General features: G+C 40.3%; 1 protein-coding gene and 1 long non-coding RNA gene across 2 annotated transcripts in view; one reads left to right on the top strand and one right to left on the bottom strand.

The window, feature by feature from the left end:
• LOC116764936 overlaps positions 1-4,899 on the top strand; it is a 48,020-nt gene extending 43,121 nt beyond the window's left edge. The window contains exons 2-3 of the long non-coding RNA XR_004353091.1: positions 425-690; positions 3,598-4,899. This is a non-coding gene — a long non-coding RNA (uncharacterized LOC116764936). The remainder of the gene's footprint in view (positions 1-424; positions 691-3,597) is intronic.
• Positions 325-19,778, bottom strand: part of ATP8B1 (ATPase phospholipid transporting 8B1) — a 111,955-nt gene continuing 92,501 nt past the window's right edge. The window contains 13 exon segments of the mRNA XM_032653939.1: positions 325-668; positions 1,755-1,885; positions 3,609-3,747; positions 4,073-4,318; positions 5,087-5,170; positions 6,343-6,566; positions 10,462-10,750; positions 11,506-11,638; positions 13,695-13,770; positions 14,747-14,858; positions 15,596-15,760; positions 17,385-17,497; positions 19,239-19,427. Coding sequence (XP_032509830.1) covers positions 444-668; positions 1,755-1,885; positions 3,609-3,747; positions 4,073-4,318; positions 5,087-5,170; positions 6,343-6,566; positions 10,462-10,750; positions 11,506-11,638; positions 13,695-13,770; positions 14,747-14,858; positions 15,596-15,760; positions 17,385-17,497; positions 19,239-19,427 — 2,126 coding nt within the window. The 3' untranslated portion in view covers positions 325-443.

The following is a 19,778-nucleotide window of genomic DNA, read 5'->3' as shown; positions in this document are numbered from 1 at the left end:
ATGAATCTTTCGTCACTACCATTGTAAATAAAAGATCTTTGTTAGTAAGGTGGACTCCAGGAATAAAGGAGCGTCTGAGAAATTTGTGCTGAAGATCCCAGACAGGAAAATCTAATTGTAATTTTTTTACAGTACAATACCATTTGAACTGAAATAAGACGTTTTCTAATTCTCTTGTCCTAGATTGAGATGGGGTTAAAAACGTTCACTTTGAATCAAAACAAAACATCAACAGTTGAATAATACGACTTTTCAAAAGGTCTCCTTGGCTTTGCTATTGCAGTAGTCCAACCCAAGTATTGTAGCTTGTTAAAAAGGTTATTGCCTTCAACATCCTTGTGACAAATTTTTTTTTTTTTTTTTCAAGAAGTCGAGTCTCATAAAAAAAGAAGACATTTTCCTTTGTGTGATTGTTTTGCTACAGGTCACCTGAAGCAAATGCCTCAGCTCTCCACGGTTCGCCTGTATTCTGCCGTCCCATCGGCGATGACTGCATCCAGGGGATGGCGCTTCTTGCGGATGCTGCGCCCGGAGGAGATGAGGTCGGCATAGCCACGCTGGTGGGAGAAAGCGTAGGCCGAGCGCCGTGCAGACACGCCCCGGCGGAACACATTCTGCCGCCGCTTCCACTGCTCTTCGGCTTTTAACCGCTTTCGGTGCTTCTGAATCTACGAAAGCAGGAGAGATGGGGTAAGGTTAAAAAGAACTGGCTGCACACCTGCCTCGTTTGGGGGCGGGCATAACCATACTTGCTTTAAAGTGGAGGAAATGGAGGGAGACAGGTTACATGACGTTTCCAAGCTCTCAGAGCTAGAAAGTGGGGTGCCAGGATTCCCACTCCTAAACTAGTGCTCTTTCCATTTTATAAAGGTACAGGTTTAGAAAAGACTGTTAGCCTCCTTCCGGGTTGCTACTGCACACCCTTGACAGTGGAGGAGGGAAGGCTGGAGGATAGTGAAGGCTGCCTACCTAGCAGCTGTTCTCTCCTCCTCCTCCTTTCTGATGGAAATGAGTTTCCTCAGGTACCATCCTCCGGCTTACAGCCACATTCCTCCATGTGGACGCCACCCCCAGGGGTAGGACTTGACTTGCCCTCTACTAGTCCAGGAATGGGCATGTGATCTAATTCCGGCTAATGAGGCCTGAGAAAAGTGTGCTGGGCCCTTCCATAAAAAGTTCCCAGGCAAAACAAAAAAACGTTGCCAGCCTCCTAAGGGAAAGCAACAGCATAATCAGTCTTTAATCTTCCCCTGGATATTGACATGTCAGGACGCAGTGCCGGGAACTCCTGTAGCCATCTTTCAGCAGAGGGGGGAGATGGAAAAAACCCCAGTTCTTTTTTGATAACATTAAGTTGCCCATCAGCTGAGCCTGAAAGCTAATTATGATGTGAGTGGAGGTGATACATCATCATTGAACCATTTTGAGCCATATCTCCCTGTTACTTGTAGCTCAAAGGATCCTGCTACAAGATTTTTCATTTTCCCTTAAATGAAGAAAAACCCCAACCTGTATGCAGGGCAAAATATTAATAGTATAATTGCTAAATTGAGAGGATAGATATATGGGGGTTCATTGTACTATTTTCCTTTTGATATTTCGTAATTTTTGTAATAAAAAAAAGAGTAGTCCTAAAAAATTTTCAGACCAAACTTCCCAAGAGCTTAGAATTTTGCAGGAAAGCTGCTTTGGAGAAATGCTTTGATTTCTGTGAGAGGCACTCAGAGTTAGGAGAAGACCTTTTTTTTCTATACCTTATCACTTTCTGATGGCCAGATGGTCATTGACAAGAATCGTGTGGCAACAACAGGCAGCAAGCACACAGCAACAGTCAAGATGATGGTCAACCAAATATATGGCTGTCTCAGAGCATTTGAAGCTGTGCCTGGAAAAAGCACAGAGAATGAATCACAATGGTTTTCATCCCAAGGGGGGCATAGCTAATATTCCACAGTCCACAAGTGGATTCTCTGTGGTGAGCTTTTACAACCAGATTGCCCTCCCGAAAACATCCCACCACTGCTCAAGGAATGAACATTTTAAAACCAGACTAAGCAAAGCAGAATTAGGCACGTAAATTCTTAGGAACAAGGCAAGTGTATATAAGTGAACATATAAATAGCGAAAAAAGAAAGTACATTTGTTGACATTGCATTAATTAAAAATGGAAAAGTAGGCAATGTATACTTTTGGATTTTTTCAGGAACTTAAAAAAGCACTTCCAATTTATAGTTTTGGTTTGAAACGCCATGTATTAACAATGGGCACTGCCATTTGTGGGATAAGCCTTATGCTGGGTGTTTTAGGTCATGCCACTTAATCATTTCTGAGAGAGGAGTATTGCCCTCTATCACATGAAGAAACTGAGTTTGTGGAGAGTAAAAAAATTTGCCCAAGGTAACAGAACTAGCTATGGCAACTCCTGAATTAAAACCCATGTCCATCTGACTAGAGCTAGGCTTTTACCACTGAATTAGGCTACTAGTTTTTATGTCAGAGGAAGTAACAATTCAATTCTGTAATACAACCAGGTGACCATATACTACTCAATTTTAAAACTAGAACCAGGTTTCTCACAATATTTTCTGTACTTACACTGTGACTTTATAAAAATAATAGCATAAATGTGTATGGGTTTAAAACACATTCCCTATGAGAATATTCTAAGTGGGTACTAAAATTTTAAAACACAGAGTCAGTAAGCAAGAACACATTCATAAAATAAATGAGCTCAATCCCAGTAAGAAAAGGGTTACCATAGCAATTGTCTTTTATAACCCAACAACTGATCATTAAAACAAACAAACAAAGAAAAACCTAATCTTTTACAGGGAAATGAGTTTATGGGGAATTTTTTTCCACTGTGAATCCAAACTACTCTATCCATAATAAGATGTTCATAAATTCTAATTCATAAATTCTAATTCACGCTGTTTATAATATTTTTGATATTTATTTCATTCTAGCATTTGTCAATTTGTCATATATTTTATATAGCTGTAAACTGTTTTGTTTTCCATAAGTTTACTTATTGCTCTGTATATGTATTTCCGATGATGCAGTCCACTTTTAAGTTCTAGAATTCCATCATCTGGGATTCACAGTTTGTTTAGCTAATTTGATATTCTTAGGGAGGGTTATTTCCAATTTTTAAAAGACAATTAGAAATGTTGTAGTGATACAGTCTTTGTACAGATTATCTTTCCAAAATTTGGTGTGTTTCATGTTAGGGTATTTTCCCCATGTGGAAATACCGGATCAAAATGTACACAAAAATTCATTTCATTACATATTTCTAGGTAGTGCTTTAGAAAGATTAAACTATAGTGCTGCCAGCAATACATGTATTCCCAGTTTCCCAATAACCTACTAATATTAGGTTTTATGGAAGAAAAATAAGCACAGTTATAGCTTAGTTATTTTTTAATTTGCTTTCCTCCCATCACGTTACCACCCTTCCAACCCACCACCCCCAATTCTAGTCAGGACGTTAATTTTCACTAGCAGTAATTTACACTTTATGTTGTTACTTACCCTGAAGTTATGTCAGAATCTAAATTAATGACATTTTTCTATTTATTTATTTTTGGAATTTAGAAAATACCAACCTGTAAATTGAAATGCAGATGGAAAGAGAACATGTATTCCGGCACTATGAAGGTCAAACATGATGCCAAAATAAATTGCAATGCTTCCAAAAATTGAAAAAGCATTCACAAAAGTCCAATAAGAAGTATCCAAGCCAATCTGTTGGGGAAACCAGAGAAAAACGGAGCACTCATTTTGGGGAGTTAGCAAGAAATAAAGGATCTAAGGATTCTGAAAATAGAATTCAGCAATTTAAGCATGGTATGGCTTGAATACTGAACAATCAGAAGCTATCTTTGGCTCAGGCAAGAAATAGGAAATATGTTTGGTATAAGGGATGAAAATAGCATCCATTCATATTTGCAAAGCAGCAGAGCCTCAGTTGGAGGAAGAATGGGAGCCAGGCGGATGTGCACGCTGGTCTACATACAGAAACGCATACAGTACCAACAGGTACTGAAAACAGTTGACTAAAGCCACATACCTGGAAATTGACTGTTATTACAAGAGCAGAGGCAATTGTGACAGCAAAAGATTGGTAGTCTGAGGGCGCCTCTCCATCCTGTCCCACAGTTTGCAGATAAGCTCCAAGAGGTATGAAGAAGAGGACCAAAGATGTTAAAACCCCGTGCAGCAAGCTTACGAAGAATCTCCTGTAGTTGAATAGTAAGTCTCTTTGTCCCACCATGTATAACCCAGGGAAGCGGAGGCTCAGTTTGTCGCTCACATCCTTAAGGGGAAAACACAATTACAGTTGAGTGCTGTCCATCGGGATCAAAGAACTCGAGATACGTCACAACCTCTGTCTCGAAAGGAGTTGCAACTTGTTAAGTTCTAGGAAGGCAAAAACTAAACAAGATGATAAATCCTGAATGATTTCTTTGTGCAGAGAGCAACCTCGTTACTGTAGTCCACCATCATTTGTCATTTGATATTTAATTCTGAGACTGGGTAAAGTATTACTATTTTGCTGCTTAAGAAAGCAGATAATGTTTAAAGAAGTGTAGGAAGCCTATTTTTACTTTCTGAGAATACATTTTTTCTAATACTTTGGGAAAGCATTTTCACATACACATCGATGAGTTAATTCCAAATTATTCTTTTTATTCTTGAAAGCAGTTTCTGTAAAAATTGCTACTAGATAGAATGCGGACTAATTTGGAAATTAAACCTGTAAGTTTGGGGAGGTATTAAAGTAATTTACTTTAAAGATGTGTAAGTTGTTATTGTAGAGACATACTGTTAGGTATCTAACAAGAAAATCTTAGTGTCGGAAATGAGGGTAATAAACTCTTTTGTCAATGAATTCAACCCAGGCACAGAAATCCTCTCTTCTTACTATAAAACAAGCATAGCAGTTACTCTTGTTGCCTGACAGCAGAAATATAATAGGGTTTACTCAGAAAGAAGTGAAAACCAAAAGAATGCATTGAAATATTTGCTTTGAAACAGTCACTCAGTCTGTCCAGAAGCGACCCTGGCAGCGCCAGGCTCCTACCTGGTCGAGCAGCCCCATGAGGAGGACGGGCAGGCTGGAGTAGATCACATTGTAGAGGGTGATGAACCAGTCTTCGTACGCGGTCTGTGAGGAGATGACAGAGTCTGTGTGTCACCGACGAAGAAATGTTGCCTACCTAGTTAATATGTGCGCATCTGCCCTCAAAGCAGGGGCGTCCCCAGGGAAAGTAAACACCCCTCCCCTTGCCAGCTATGCCAGTAGCAGGCACGAGTTTGTTTTGATCGAATGGACAGAATCAAAGGGCTTTCCACAGGCAATAATCTTCCCCGTAAAATAAGTGGGGAAATAGACTCTGAAAAGTTTTTGGGAAAGGAGTCTGGTCTATTTGAAGAATGCTGGAAAACAAATCAGTGTTCATCGTCTTTTATATCCCTTTTATTAATGAATTAGATTACATGCAACTGGTTCAAAAGCACGTAAGTACCGTTCAAATATACTTTGCTCTTGCCAGTCCAGCATTTCCATTTAAACATTTTATAAACCAGAATTTTCTGAAAAGGATAAGCAAGGCTGTGCACACCCCAGTCCTCAGTGGGGGATAGAGGAAATGGGCTTACTCAGCACCAACAGTGATACACCATCCTGCACAGAAACAGGAAGAGGGCCCCAACCTTGCTCAAAACCCCAAGACATCCTGGCCTCCAGTTTCTACACCTGGCCTCCTCTCATGCCAGTTGTCTGTAGCATAGCATCAAAGAAGTTTGGACAACCACAGGCACTGACTTAGGTTTTTTGCTAATGGTGTGTTTCTGCCATATCAACAATTTAACATTGTAGATATGCCCCCACTCCCATTTCAGCAAAATGTTAAAATTTAAAAACCAACAGTGGCGACATGATGTTAGATCTGTGATCATCCCCAATTTATATAATCCCTTCAGCCCCGATGTAATTTTATACTTAAATTTGAACAATTTTTTCAAAGTTGAACAATTTGTTATCACTATTCTTAATGGCAAGGTGACTTGGGGGAAAAAAAAAAATCTATGGTGAAGGCAAAGACACATAAACAAGTCAGCAGACCAGGAACAAATCCTACCTTTTTAAAGGCAAAATAAAATAGGTTTAAAGCACCAGAAACATTTTAGAAGATTCATAAACTTAATCTGTACCTCAACTGTTAAGAGAGAGCACCAAAACTGCAAATATGGAGGGGGAAGAACATTTCAGACATAGTTTTATTCATGTAAGAGAAGAGCTCTACTCATTTAATAATAATGATGATGGTATATTACCTGTGCAGAGTACCCGTTGAAGAAGGAGTACCAGAAATGAACCAAAGTAAATGAAAAGTTTTTATAAAAGAAGTATCGTAGGAACTTGCACATCCTTATGTAAGACCACCTGCCGTGCACCAACAGCAGTCTCTGCAAGTATCTGAACTGTGCAAAGGAATAGTCACTTGACATGACAGCTTGCATGCCTTCTTGTCCACTTATTCCAACACCAATGTGGGCAGCTGTGGGGGTGGGGAGAAGATAACTGAATCATAAGCTTATTTTAAGGCAAAACATTGAGATGATAAAAATTTCCATAGCAATACAAAAAACCCCTCAAATTTATGAAACAATAAATGTGAAAACTGTTGCTCACCATCCCCCACCCCCAGCTTCTGAACTCAGAAGTACGAGTTGCTAAACATAGCACGTGCTTGGGCTTCCATAAATATTTGTGAAAGGATCTCAAGTGGGTAATGAATTCCATTTGGATTATCTGCCCAGCTCATAAGCCATCCTTCCCACCCAAAGGGTGAGCCCCAGGCATCCATGTGTACCGTGTGTCCCTGCCTCCCTGGCCACAGCTGAGTCAGCCATGGGCAGATACATAATCTATGGTAGATACTACGAATGGGCTCTCCTTCATTGTGGAACTTTTGTTCTAATTGGAGAGGTGGGAAAGCAAATAAAAACCCTACGTTGCTTAGACTCCCTTGCAGTTAGGTTCTCTTTGTGAATTAAGTTCCACTTGTTTGGACCTGCTTGTGACTTGGAAGCAGAAGCAAATTGGAGCCCAGCATCCCTTCCCTTTGTGGCATTTCTGCAGCAGAATTCATATCCATTCTCCAGCTGCCCAGATGTTGATAAACAACTGCAAGGGCTTCTCAATTGGAAAGCTCTTCAGAGGAGCCTCAAAGCTAGAAGCTCCTCTGGTGAGTGACCCAGACGTGCAGACACAGCCTAGAACCTACTTCTTCAGTTCATCCAGAATTTTCATGAGCACCTGGTCCCCTCTATTAATCACTTCCTGCTTAAAGTACCTAAAGGGATCTATTTCCCTCGGTCTCTTGGTATTTTGGAGTTAGGATTTGGGTGTGTTTGTGTTTGGAATTTTAACATGTAAATTTTTGAGTTGTGGGATGGATATACTTCTTTCTGAGGGGCAGAGAAATAAAGTAGTCTAGAGAAAGGATGAGAGAGAAGGGCAGACACTGGGTTCCTGGTGCAGCTTCAGGTCCTGGTTCTAGCATATTCCTGAGGCCTGGCTTCTTGAGCAGCATGAGACATATTTGTAACTTTTAAAATAGGTTTCTTTTTGTCTTAAGCTAACTTGAATTGTTCTCCAATACTTGCAACCAAAAGTGTTTAAACTTAGATACTGTTAAACTTTCAGAGGCTTATGCATGGCCCACTGAGACCCCAAGACACACAGTTGTTTTGAGGAGGGGAGGTTTCCAGAATGGATAAAAATGAAAGTCCCAATTTTATCCATGCTCCCAATAGTCATTAAATCACATGTTCCACTTAGAGAATTATGAGTTTTATCTACGTCTTAAAAGTCATGGAAGTGAGATCATTTTTAGAACATGTGTTGCAGAATACAACCTGTTACTACTCAGACCCTGAGAAGTGCCTGCCAGCTCAGCAGAGTCTCCAACTAAAAGGAGCTCCACAACTCCTGCCCCACTTGAAGAATACAAGGTCTGGCATTAACATAGTGACTTGTCCAAAACCTAAGCTTTTAATAACACTTTGCAATTCTATAAAATAGAATTAACTGCATCTCAATCAATACTTATAACCTCTTTATACACATAAATAGTTCTTAATGACCAGTTGTGGTTGCCAAGCTGTTCTTTCCTACCAAACCGTGGCCTTCTTTTCTGAACAAATAACAGGGAAATGTTGAGATTCTGTCAGAGACAAGGAAGAGGAGCCACCGCCCCAGGCCCTGACATCCAGTCCAGCCTCTGCCGAGCAGACCAAGGGACAGTATGTGAAGTGAACACTGCCACAGTTTACAGAGTGACTCACGGCAACTGAACAGATGTGCTTTATCAGGCCATTGTTTGTATTTTCCTAAAACCTAAACACAGGCACCTAGGCTTCCCTGAAGTTGCCGATGTGGTTTCAGATGCCTGCCCAGTAGGCCACTTCATAATTCCCTGACAAGCTGGTCGCTTCCTTTTGCCTCTCTAATGCTGCCTGTTCATTCTCAGGATTTAGGCCAAGGAAAATAACACCCACCAGCCATCTTCAGGCCCAAGCGGGAGAGAGGGCAGTATCCGAGGGTCCTTGGATCCTTGCTAGGGGCAAACCATGGTGGACTGCAGTTCCCTCCACTTCTCCTAGACTACACCACTAACCATGAAACATGTTAGCAAGTGGTCAGATTTTTTGGACACTTAAATTTCACTGTACTTCTTTATAAACAACGAACAGTTTCTTTCGGTTCATTGTTCTTGATGTAGGTAAAAGAGATGACAGTTTTCACAGAGTTCAAAAAGGCACTTAATACTTGGGTTAAGCTACTGACTTCCAAGGAGACCTGAGTTTCTTTGATTTCCATCCCAAGTGGATGTCTCCTACATTATATATAAAAGTGTGTATCACATAACAGAGCTTAATAAAATTCTGAAAACAAGAAAAAACAGGTTATCTATGCCAACTTTGTGTGATCCCTTTTGCTATCAGTTGCTGAACTCAGAGGAACAAGAGTTTTCAAGTCTCAGTCACATAATCGGGAAATCTGAAACGGAGTCCCCCTTTCCCAGCATCTAGAAGTCTTCATTATAAACTGAAGAAAAATAATGTTTGAGTCACTTGCCCTTTTGGCACAGTCATTTATGTTAAAAGGTACATAATGGAAAATAAACTAGAGCTGGCTACAGAGGAAAGAAATAGATCTAACTCAGAGCAAGAAATGCCATTCGCATGGCAGGATGAACATGTGCAAAACACGGTGGAAAGGAATTAAACTGGCTGTGGCCACAGACATACACATGAAGAAGCGAGGAAACGTACATTATATAGCTGACTCCTTTTGAGGAAGATAAAGTTGGAATATTCTTAGTATGTATCAAGGAGGAGAAGGAAGAGACTCTAAGGAAAGAAAGAGAAGAGTTACGAAACAGGCTGAAGTAGAAGTCTAGTTATACATATGATGCATTTAAGCTACCCAGCACCACAGGACGTGTGTATACATGCCACGGATAATTCATCTTAAGAAAAATACTACAAAGCTAGAGGTGACATCAGAGATAATTTTCTTGTTCTCAAATGAGAAAACTGAGGCCTGAGCATGAGCCCAGGGTGACACAGCATGCTGGCATCAGGATGAGGACAAGTATTCAGGTCTCATTAGTTTGGGCATTTTCATTACAAGATACTCCTGTATAAGTAATACAGGGAGAAAAAGGACCAGGATTCAGACATATTGATGAGGGTTTGGTTCCGTATGCTTTTAATACCAGCAAAATTGTATTTCTACAGTGACAGAACTCAATCTGTCAATTTGTGGGTACCTAGGGTCCTCCAACCAGCAAAATGACCTTGGGAGGTCAGGAGAATGTTGAGGCGATGTCGGAGCTGTGCTTCAATGTTACACTGAGCTCACACTAGGTCACCTAAGGGTGAAGTTCAACAGATTTACCAAAGGCAAGAAGAAAGCCCCAGAAAACAATGCTTAGGTGTGGGAGAATAATATTCCCAAAACAAATAACAAAGAGAGTTCAGTAATTTATGGCAAGCTCAGCAGGAATTTTTGCAAAACATTAAATAGCAGGGTTCTTAATAAGCCCTGAAGAAATATGGGAGGAGAAGCGGCAGGAGAAAACACAAAACCAAGTCCAAACGTGTAAAAGAAGGAAACAAATAAGGATAAGTTCACCCACACAGAGCTCATCTTTGACTTGGCACTCTTTGTATAGAATAATCATGCCTGCGCTCTCCTACTGAGTGGACTGTAAGCTTCCTGAGGGCAGGGTCACAGGTGTAGTTACCACAGTTAAGTGCCTTTATTAAAGGTCTGCTTCATGAAAGCCCAAGCAATGAAATCAGAAAAAAACTACCCCCAAAAATGTTCCTGCCATTTCCTCTCTACCAACTCAGGTGGCACTGGCCATGTGCGAGACTCACTTTTGATCATGTTGACATCATTGGCCCCGTCTCCAATGGCGAGCGTGATGGCTTTCTTGTACCTCTTCACCAGGTCCACCACCATGGCCTTCTGCTTGGGGGTGACCCGGCAGCAGATGACCGCACTGCACTCACAGGCCAGGTCGACAAAGTTCTGCTGCTGCTGCTCTTTTTTAGCTTCCAGCCTCCTCTTACTTTGTGTCCTCATTCGTCTTTCTTCTTCTGTCCTGGGGAACTTCAGTTTCAAAATCTTACTTCTCTTGGTCTTTTTCTCGAGAAGAATTTCATTCTGTGAAAATCGGAAAGGGAAAGGATTCTAACCATTTGGGGTTTAATAACAAGAGTAGCATTCCGGGCTTCCCTGGTGGCGCAGTGGTTAAGAATCCGCCTGCCAATGCAGAGGACATGGGTTCGAGCCCTGGTCTGGGAAGGTCCGACATGCCCATGGAGCAACTAAGCCTGTACACCACAACTACTGAGCCTGCGCTCTAGAGCCCATGAGCCACAACTACCGAGCCTGCGGGCCATGACTACTGAAGACTACGCACCTAGAGCCCGTGCTCTGCGACAAGAGAAGCCACGGCAATAAGAAGCCTACACACGGAAACGAAAAGTAGCCCCTGCTTGCTGCTGCTAGAGAAAGCCCACACGCAGCGACAAAGACCCAATGCAGCCCAAGATAAATAAATAAATTTATTTTTTAAAAAGGTACCATTCCCAAGACTTTAATCATCTGAAGGATAATTCTTGGGTTATATCATTGATGATATTGTTCCAATTATAAAATATTTACTAGAAAAATTTATACAAAGAATATTTTAAATTAATGATCAACTGGTTAGTTGATAAACTAGTAATAACCACTGCCACCAGTTTGTATCATATAATATTATATGTATCATATAAACTCTCAGACTTGGGAAATTGCACTTTATTTATAGGCTAAGAGATTTTTAGGTTGGTAATTAATATGACAAACCATCTAAAATTGGTCCAGAATGACCTGCTTCAGTTTGAGCCAAAGGGAGAGACACTAATACATACCAACCAAGAACCAGTGATTATTAAGGCACGGTTTCCACCAGATGGAAAAAAAGGTTCGTGTACTTGGGGTACAAATTTTGCATAGACTCCACTTCTGTTCCTCTGGTCTCCCATCCTTGTATGAAGAAGAGCACTGGGGGAAAATTTAAGTGTTTAAAGTACAAGACCATGAACAGGCCCTTGACTGTGAGACAATTTTGACATATAATCTTTAAAAAATTTTAAAAAACACAACATAAAATTTATCATCTTAACTGTTTCTGAGTATACAGTTCAGTAGTATTAAGTATATTCATATCACCAATCTCCAGAGCTTTTTCATCTTTTAAAATGAAACTCTATACCTATTAAATAACAACTCCCCACTTCTCCCCTCCCCCCAGCTCCTGGTAATCACCACTCTGCTTCATATAATGGAATCGTATGTGTCTTTGTGTGATTGGCTTATTTCACTTAATACGTATTATCTTATTTCACTGTTCTCAAGGTTTATTCATGTAGCATATGTCAGAATTTTATTCCTTTTTAAGGGTGAATAATATTCCATTGTATGGATATACCACATTTTTGTTTATCCATTCATCTGTCAGTGGACACTTAGGTTGCTTCCACTTCTTGGCTATTGTGAATAATGCCGCTATGGACATGGGTGGACAAATATCTATTCAAGTCCCTGCTTTTAATTCTTTTGGATATATATCCAGAAGTGGGATTGCTGGATCATATGGTAATTCTATTTTTAATTTTTTTGAGGTACCACCATACTGTTTTCCATAGTGGCTGCACCATTTTATATTCCCACCAACAGTGCACAGGGTTCAAATTTTTCCACATACTTGCCCAGACTTGTTACTTTCTGTGTTTTTTAAATAGTAGCCATCCGTGTGAGGTGAAATTGTGGTTTTAATTTGTATTTCTCTAATGCTAAGTGATGTTGAGCATTATTTCATGTTTATTGACCATTTGTATGTCCTCTTTGGAGAAATGTCTATTCAAGTCCTTTGCCCATTTTTTAATTAAGTGGCATATAATCTTACTAAGTCTTGATTCCTCCACCATGGAGGCACCATGTTCATGGTACTTCATTATTTGCCAAAGGCAGCTAAAGGAAGATACAGTTGAAAATGTGTTCACAAGCAACAGAAGGAGGGCAATCTTGATCTGAATTATAATACACAGGGGTGAACCCTAGTGTATTACAAACAGTGACCACTGTTGGGCAGAAAAAAACTTATTTCCACACAAAGTTATGTCTGCTTTTGAGATATTCTCAGTGCTTTATATCGACAAATTATTGAAAAGACCACATACAACTCACTCATGTGATAGAAAAATGAGTTGTGGAATTTTGGAGTAAAAGGGACTCTAAATATCCAATTTCTTCATGTTACAAATAAGGAAATCAAGCCCGAGAGAGAGAACGTGATTTGCCTGCAGCGAGTTGATGGGAAAACTGCAATGAGGACTCAGGACTCCGAAATCTCAGCCAGAGTTTTCCTCGTTACACACATAGAGCCTTTATTCTTCACCTTTAAGAACAGGTTTCTCAACCTTGGCACTACTGACGTCTTGGGCCACTTAATTCCGTGTTGCGTGTGGCTGTCTATTGTACTGTAGGGTGTTCAGCAGCATCCCTGGCCTCCACCCCCTGGAAGCCAGGAGCACCCCCCTCCTTCCCCACTGTGACAGTCAAAGATGTCTCCAGACATTGCCAAGTGTTCCCCAGAAGGCAAAGTCCCCACCTCCCCTACCCCAGTTGAAAACCGCTGCACTAGAAGATTAGGTATTTATTATTCACTTTCCACATTAATTCTCATTTTCAAGTTGAAAATAAGGAGTGATCAAGACAAGTCACTAAAGGCTGGAAGAGAAAAAATATGTATATAATTCATACTAAATAGTGGTGTCTCAAGCCCACTTCCTTTTTCAGCAGACAAGCACTGAGTGCTTCCAAGGAATACAGAAAAACGGCCCCTGAAAAGGCAAACAAGGCCCCAGGTTTTCCTACAACATGAGGTCGAAACATGGTGAATTGGAGCTGCCTGTTGTTTCCTTGCTTCATTTAAACGAGGAAACTGTGCCAACTGACACATTCTAGCTCCCATTTCTCTGTATCTGCTGTGTCTACTGGGTCTAGTCTTGCTTTTATAAAAATGAGACGTGACATATACTGCAGGCCCTTTACTCACCTGATATCTTCCCCATAGCAGATAGTGGTATCTTCAGTAAGAAGTTCACAGGCAAATCCTATATTTTCAGCAGTTTCTGCAACAGAAAAAAGTTAAGTCAAATGTCATTCCTACTGCTGAATTTAATAATGGATTTTAGTAATGATATTTTTTCAATTAATGAACCAGATTTTTCTGCAGCAATGTCTAGAAGTCACATAAAAAAATCCCTTTCTCTGTAATAAAGTAAATGTAATAAGTCAAAGTCTGGTTGAGATGTTTTCAATAATAAAATGTGCTATATATCAAATACATAAACCGGTTATTTAATAGATCAATGTTGATTGAAATACTGAACACATTTCGTTTGTGTGGTTTAATCATTCTGTTATGGGGGAGAAGGATGACCATTTCCATAAGCCCTCACATGGGGTTCCTACTGGAGAGTTTTTCCCCCTCTTCCACCACCATTATTTGTTTAAAGTCAGGACTTAATCCCTAAGCTTATCAAAGTGTGTAACCCATCAACTATGTCAATCAGAGTAAGAGAAGTGATCTAGTTTCCCATGGGAGGCTTCTGAAGTAAAGAATCAATACAAACAGCTTGTTGAGCTCTAAATTTAAAAATGAAAATCTTCCCTTGGGTATAACATTTTCATTATAATTTTCAAGCAGTAAAAGGGGCAAGAAAACAAAAGTTGTTCAGTATTTTGTACTGTTCTACTCTATGCCCAACAGGTGGCAAAGTGCTGGGGAGGACAGAAGGGACCAGAGTATAGCAGCCCAGTATAGCAGCCCACATCTGGTGGGAGAGAGAAGACTAAACACAATCAGGAAGACACGACAAAGAGCTCAATTTTAAGGAGTAAACTCTGCCACTGAGGGAGCTTTGGGAAGGATGCGGTCAGGATGGGCTGGAATAACAGAAGGATTTCTTAGGGAAAGAGTCTCTGTCCCAAAGAAACAGACAGTGTTTGTAGAGGATGGAAAGTTTGAGGTCACCTTGAGCAAGGGAAACAGGAGCTATGAATATTTGTGAATTGACAGATATGCTTTCGTGCAAACTAAATTACCCTTTTTGTCTCCAGTAAGCACCCAGATCTTAATGTCAGCTTTTGCAAGTTTTGAAATGGTTTCTGGGACTCCATCTTGTAGCTTGTCTTCAATAGCTGTTGCTCCCAATAGCTGAAATATACATTAAAAGAAAGGAATTAGCAAATAAGCCAAAAATGTTCTTAATTGCAGTTTGCCAAACTGTAAAAAGGACTAAATACACCCCAGTTGGTGCTCTATTGGGGCCAGTGGCCAGCATTAACTGGGAAGGCTGTCGTGTGTCACACTCATCAAAAACTAAACAGCCAAAAATTTTTTCTTAAAGTAATTCACCAAGACAAAATGTAAGTACAAATCAAAGACAATAAAAAGATACTTTCATTGTGTGTATACTACTTTACACGGACACAAGCCAATTTCTCTTGCTAAAAGTCAATACTAACTATTCACTGAACATTTCCTTTTAATATAAACACTAAAAGCAGTAAGTCTTAAATGTCTCTTTAACAAATGGTATATTTTCTCATTTCAAGATTTTGCAAAATATAAATCATCTCAGTAATTCTCACAATGTAATAAGTATATGCGGGCTTGTTACTGTATACAAATCACAGTGAATTTTAATAAGGGATATAAAAATAACAGAATCAGAATCTCATCGTGTTTTCTGTCATTTGGTTTCTCCTAATGGCAACTCCTATTTTGCTTGCTGAACAAAAGAAATTCAGGTGACCTAGATCCACCGTACCAATTTCAAATACTGAAGTTGGAATTCTCTTTCAAGCATGAGATCAAAACTGTAATAAAACAATAAAATTTCCAATTCTGTTTGGAATATCAAGGAGAAAGTTACAAAGGTTAAAACTCACAATTAAGTCTTTTTCAATCTCCTCATATACTTTATCCAGAGCTTCATCCCGGTTGGTTGAGGCTATACTTGCAGCCATAAACTTTTTATTCCATTCCTCAAATTCTTTTTCTTCAATTTCCTTATAGCAAAGGCACAGGGTTCTAAGAGTCTCACCTGCAAAGATCTGTTTGATTTAAAAGACAATCCATTCACCCAGAGAATAGTTAATTTTATGTAATTCAAGGTCAAGTTTGAAACCTTACTTTGAAATAATACAATAAGAGAATTTTAAAAGACTGTGAAAGATGGATTCTGTACACATACATTCCATAGAGATTAAACAAATACTTTATTTTTCTAAGTATTCTCAATATCTTAGGAATATATTCGTCATTCCGAAATTAGTTCAAGGGAAAAGCATATCTTTCTTCTAAATCAAGTCATGAGAATTTAAAAAACCCTTTTTCTCTTAACGAAGAAAATAACAGACCAAGGAAGCTGCCTTGGGGTATAATGATTTTGTAAACCAGACCTGACACCTTTATAATTTGTTTCTACAAACTGTTACAAGTCCAATCAACTATGAACTCTCAACCAAGCGTTATTCCCTCAAACCAATTCTGAAATACATGAGTCACTGTTAAAGCTGAGATAAAACATTTTAATGAAAGAGTCTGGAAGATTTAATCATGGTGAACAGATTTAAGCCAATTTAAATAGCTTAAATATGAACCAGTAAAAATGTTCCATTACTTCACAATCACATCTTGTCTAGCCCAAAATGGCAGAACTGCTTCACCCAACTGAGGGTCTGTTGTCAAAGACTCTTTGCAAGGTTCTGCATGTATTTGATTAGACTGCCCTTGTTCATCTCCTCATGAGAATTTATCCAGTGTAACTGCTTCAGTAACACATATAACCTTAAAATGTGACCCCACTTACTAAACATCGTATTCATCAGGCTTCTTTCTGAAGGACCTTTGGCCCCCAAACTCTGACCCGTCAAGTGAAGGGAAGAAAAAAACCCTTTATTAAGCACCTACTAAGTGCTAGGGGCTGTGCAAGATGGTTTTCATCCAAGAGGCTTTGCACCAACCCTCCACGGTAGGAATTATCCCCTGCCTCTTCCACACAGGCAATTAATGATTCATTTGAGACATCAACCATTTCCCCCCAGAGGGCACAAAACAAGTAAAGAGGCAGAACTGGGACACCAGATCTGACAGATATGCGCCATACCTCATTGCCATCATTATATATAAGCAAAACAATATAAGGGTTGGTAGGCGATTCTAAAAGAGAAATTTCCAGAAGCATTCTGAATAATTGCAGTATCACTGGACCGAGTACACAGTCCCCTAAAATAGCAAGTTTGAAGTAATGAAGACCAAAGTGATTCCCTAACAAAGGTATCAGAACTTGATCATCCAGTGCACTGCTTTGTCGTGCCCTATCATACGTGAATGCTCTCTTTCCTTCACTGTACGCTAGGACGTTGGAAGTCTTGGAGACTACAGCACAGGATGGTTTGTAGCTCGCTCGAGTTCACCAGAAGAAAGACCAGTCTTTCTCCTGGATCAGTCCTGTAGATACTGCTGACCTGGATGCTGGGAAGAGGTAGCAAGGTCATTTTCTAGGAAGTCAGCGTCAGGGACAGAACATATTCCTACTTTGGTGCTCTTTCCACTCAACTACACCAAGACAATAGAAAGGTCAACGGTTAACACAGAGCTTTCATTCCAGCTTAAGGGATAGTACCAGAAAATAAGTTTGGAATCTGTGGCATAAAGAGTGGAAGTGAGACTTACATCCAGGGCATCCTGTGTCTCTTGTTTCGTAGGATTCATTCGATGCAAGCGTTCATAAATTACAGTGTCAGCACCTTTACAATAGAGCCTGATATTGCCTTCTAGGGTTCTTACTAGTAGCAAGGGAAGGGAAAGCAAATAAAAAAGTTAGTGTTTGATTTCTTAAAAGAAAAGTACATTCATAAAGTTAATTTGAAGTGTTAAAGTGCTAAACATTCATAATTAGTTTAAAATCAGCGACGTACTGAGAAAAATGTTGCTCTCAACAACGTTGGTAAGCCACTGTCTACGTGGAATGTAATAGTGAAATAAAGATGAAAAGATTCCTTCAGTCAGCTCAGTTTTCCATAGCCTTGCTTATTCTTTCAGCAAATGTTCACTGACTCCCTACTATGTGCTAGCTTCTTCCATAGAGCCTTTTTTGTCCGTGCCAGCCAGTGGGAATCTTTCTTACCTATAAACCCACAACACTTAACTGCCTTTAATACTGGGACCAAAACACGCTCCTTGTGACCATTTTCTTGGCTTTTTTGATCTCTGCAGTAATTTAATTGTATTACGTGTCTCATCAGTAACTAGATTTTAAGTTCTCTAAGGGAGATGCCAGGCATGATAATCAGCCCAGATCAGTGCTGGGTATGCAGAAAGCACTCAGTAAAATGAGCCTAATCAGAGTTCAGGAGGCAGTTAAACCTATATATCCTTTTGGCTAAAACGTCAATCTCATGGTGGAAAAGCTTATAGGTATCACTTAACCCAGTGATCCAAGCTGATGTGACCAGCAGTCACACGCCTTCTGGTGTGATACGCTGGGAGAGACACGGCACCGATCTACGTACCCTTCCTGCCAACAGTGCGTCATCTGAATCTAATTATGAGGGAACATTAGACAAACCCAAACTGAGGGACCCTCGACAAAATAACAGGCCTGGGCTTTTCAAAAATGTCAGCATATGAAAGATCAAAAACAGGTTGTGGAACTCTTCTAGAATAAAGGAGACTAGAGTAACAATCACCGAACGCAATGTGGAATATTAGGTGGGGTCCTGAATCAGAAAGAGAATTCCTGGTAAAATTCAAAAACGTTCTGTACAGATAATAATACTGTAATGTTAAATTTTCTGAGTCCGATCAGTGTACTGTGTATAAAAATAGGTGAAGGTTCCCGATCTTAGGGAATACCTACTTAAGTATTTGGGGGACAGGGGCATGAGATCTGCAACTGACTCTCAAATGGCTGAGAAAACAAGAACTTGTAAATGACAATGACAAAGAATTTGTGACCAGTGCTAACAATGGTGGATATGGAAGAAAATGCAGGAGTTCAAGTGTTCTTGCAATTTTTCTGTAAGTTTGAAATTATTTCAAAATATGAACTTAAGACATTTCAGTATTATGAAGTGATCACTGTCTCCACTTGGCTGCCTGGGCTGGAGGTATGATTTTGATTCCTAAGCACAGCCTCCCTTTTCTCAGAGCTCCTCTCCTGCTACACTCTCCCTTCCCTGGTGTCCCTCAAGCCTCCAGCAGAAGTGCTCAGAGTGACTCACGATATAAAAGCTCATGTGGGTCTACCACCCACGGTGCTGCCACCCAGATTCCACAGCTGGCAGCCCACATCTTTGAAGATACACCAACATCTGCAAGATTCAGATCTACTGCATTTGTCCCTTCGAGTGATGGACATGGTGTAGAATGAAGAAAGAAGACACTAGTTTGGACAAGCCTGCGGAAATCCTCCGGGAGCCAAGGGGTTCATTCACTGCCTATTTTATCCTGGTGTCGCTAAATAAAATGTGTGAAAGGCAGCATCTCAATGAGCCATTCACAGACACACCCTGAGGGGAGACCTACCAATTATAGACATTCGCTTCCGGTCACTGTTGAAGTCTAAAATGGCGAGAACACTGTAGGTCCTCTCAGTGCCCAACTCACTGATGGTGATCGTGTTCTGGGTCCTGGTGAGGAAGACAAAACCGAAGTTCCTGGCGGCGCTTACCAGAGCACCTTCGTCAGGAGAGGCCGCCTGGTAGTTGAGCTGACCTAGCAAGCGAGGCAGGAGAGAAAACGAGAAAAGCTGAGCTCACCACCAAGGGTTCACCAGTGCAGTTCACGTGCTGGGTGAGGATGTATGGTTACCCCTCGGTACCCGCAGGGGACTGATTCCAGGAGCACCCGCAGGCAAATTCTATGGATGCCCTAGTCCCTTATAAAATGGCAGACTACAGCAGATATACAGCTGGTGTTCCACATCTGCAGGCACAGAGGACCAACGGTATTGCAAAGCCCAAATCAGCCTCAAGAAAACAAGTCACTGATTTTTAAGGAGTATGCCAACATTAATATTAAAGTTTTTAAAAGGTAAACTTTTATTTCTAGTCATAAACAGTGATA

Source organism: Phocoena sinus, chromosome 14 (genome assembly GCF_008692025.1).
Source record: "Phocoena sinus isolate mPhoSin1 chromosome 14, mPhoSin1.pri, whole genome shotgun sequence".
Taxonomy (NCBI): Eukaryota; Metazoa; Chordata; class Mammalia; order Artiodactyla; family Phocoenidae; genus Phocoena; species Phocoena sinus.
This window is presented reverse-complemented; position numbering and strand designations above follow the sequence as displayed.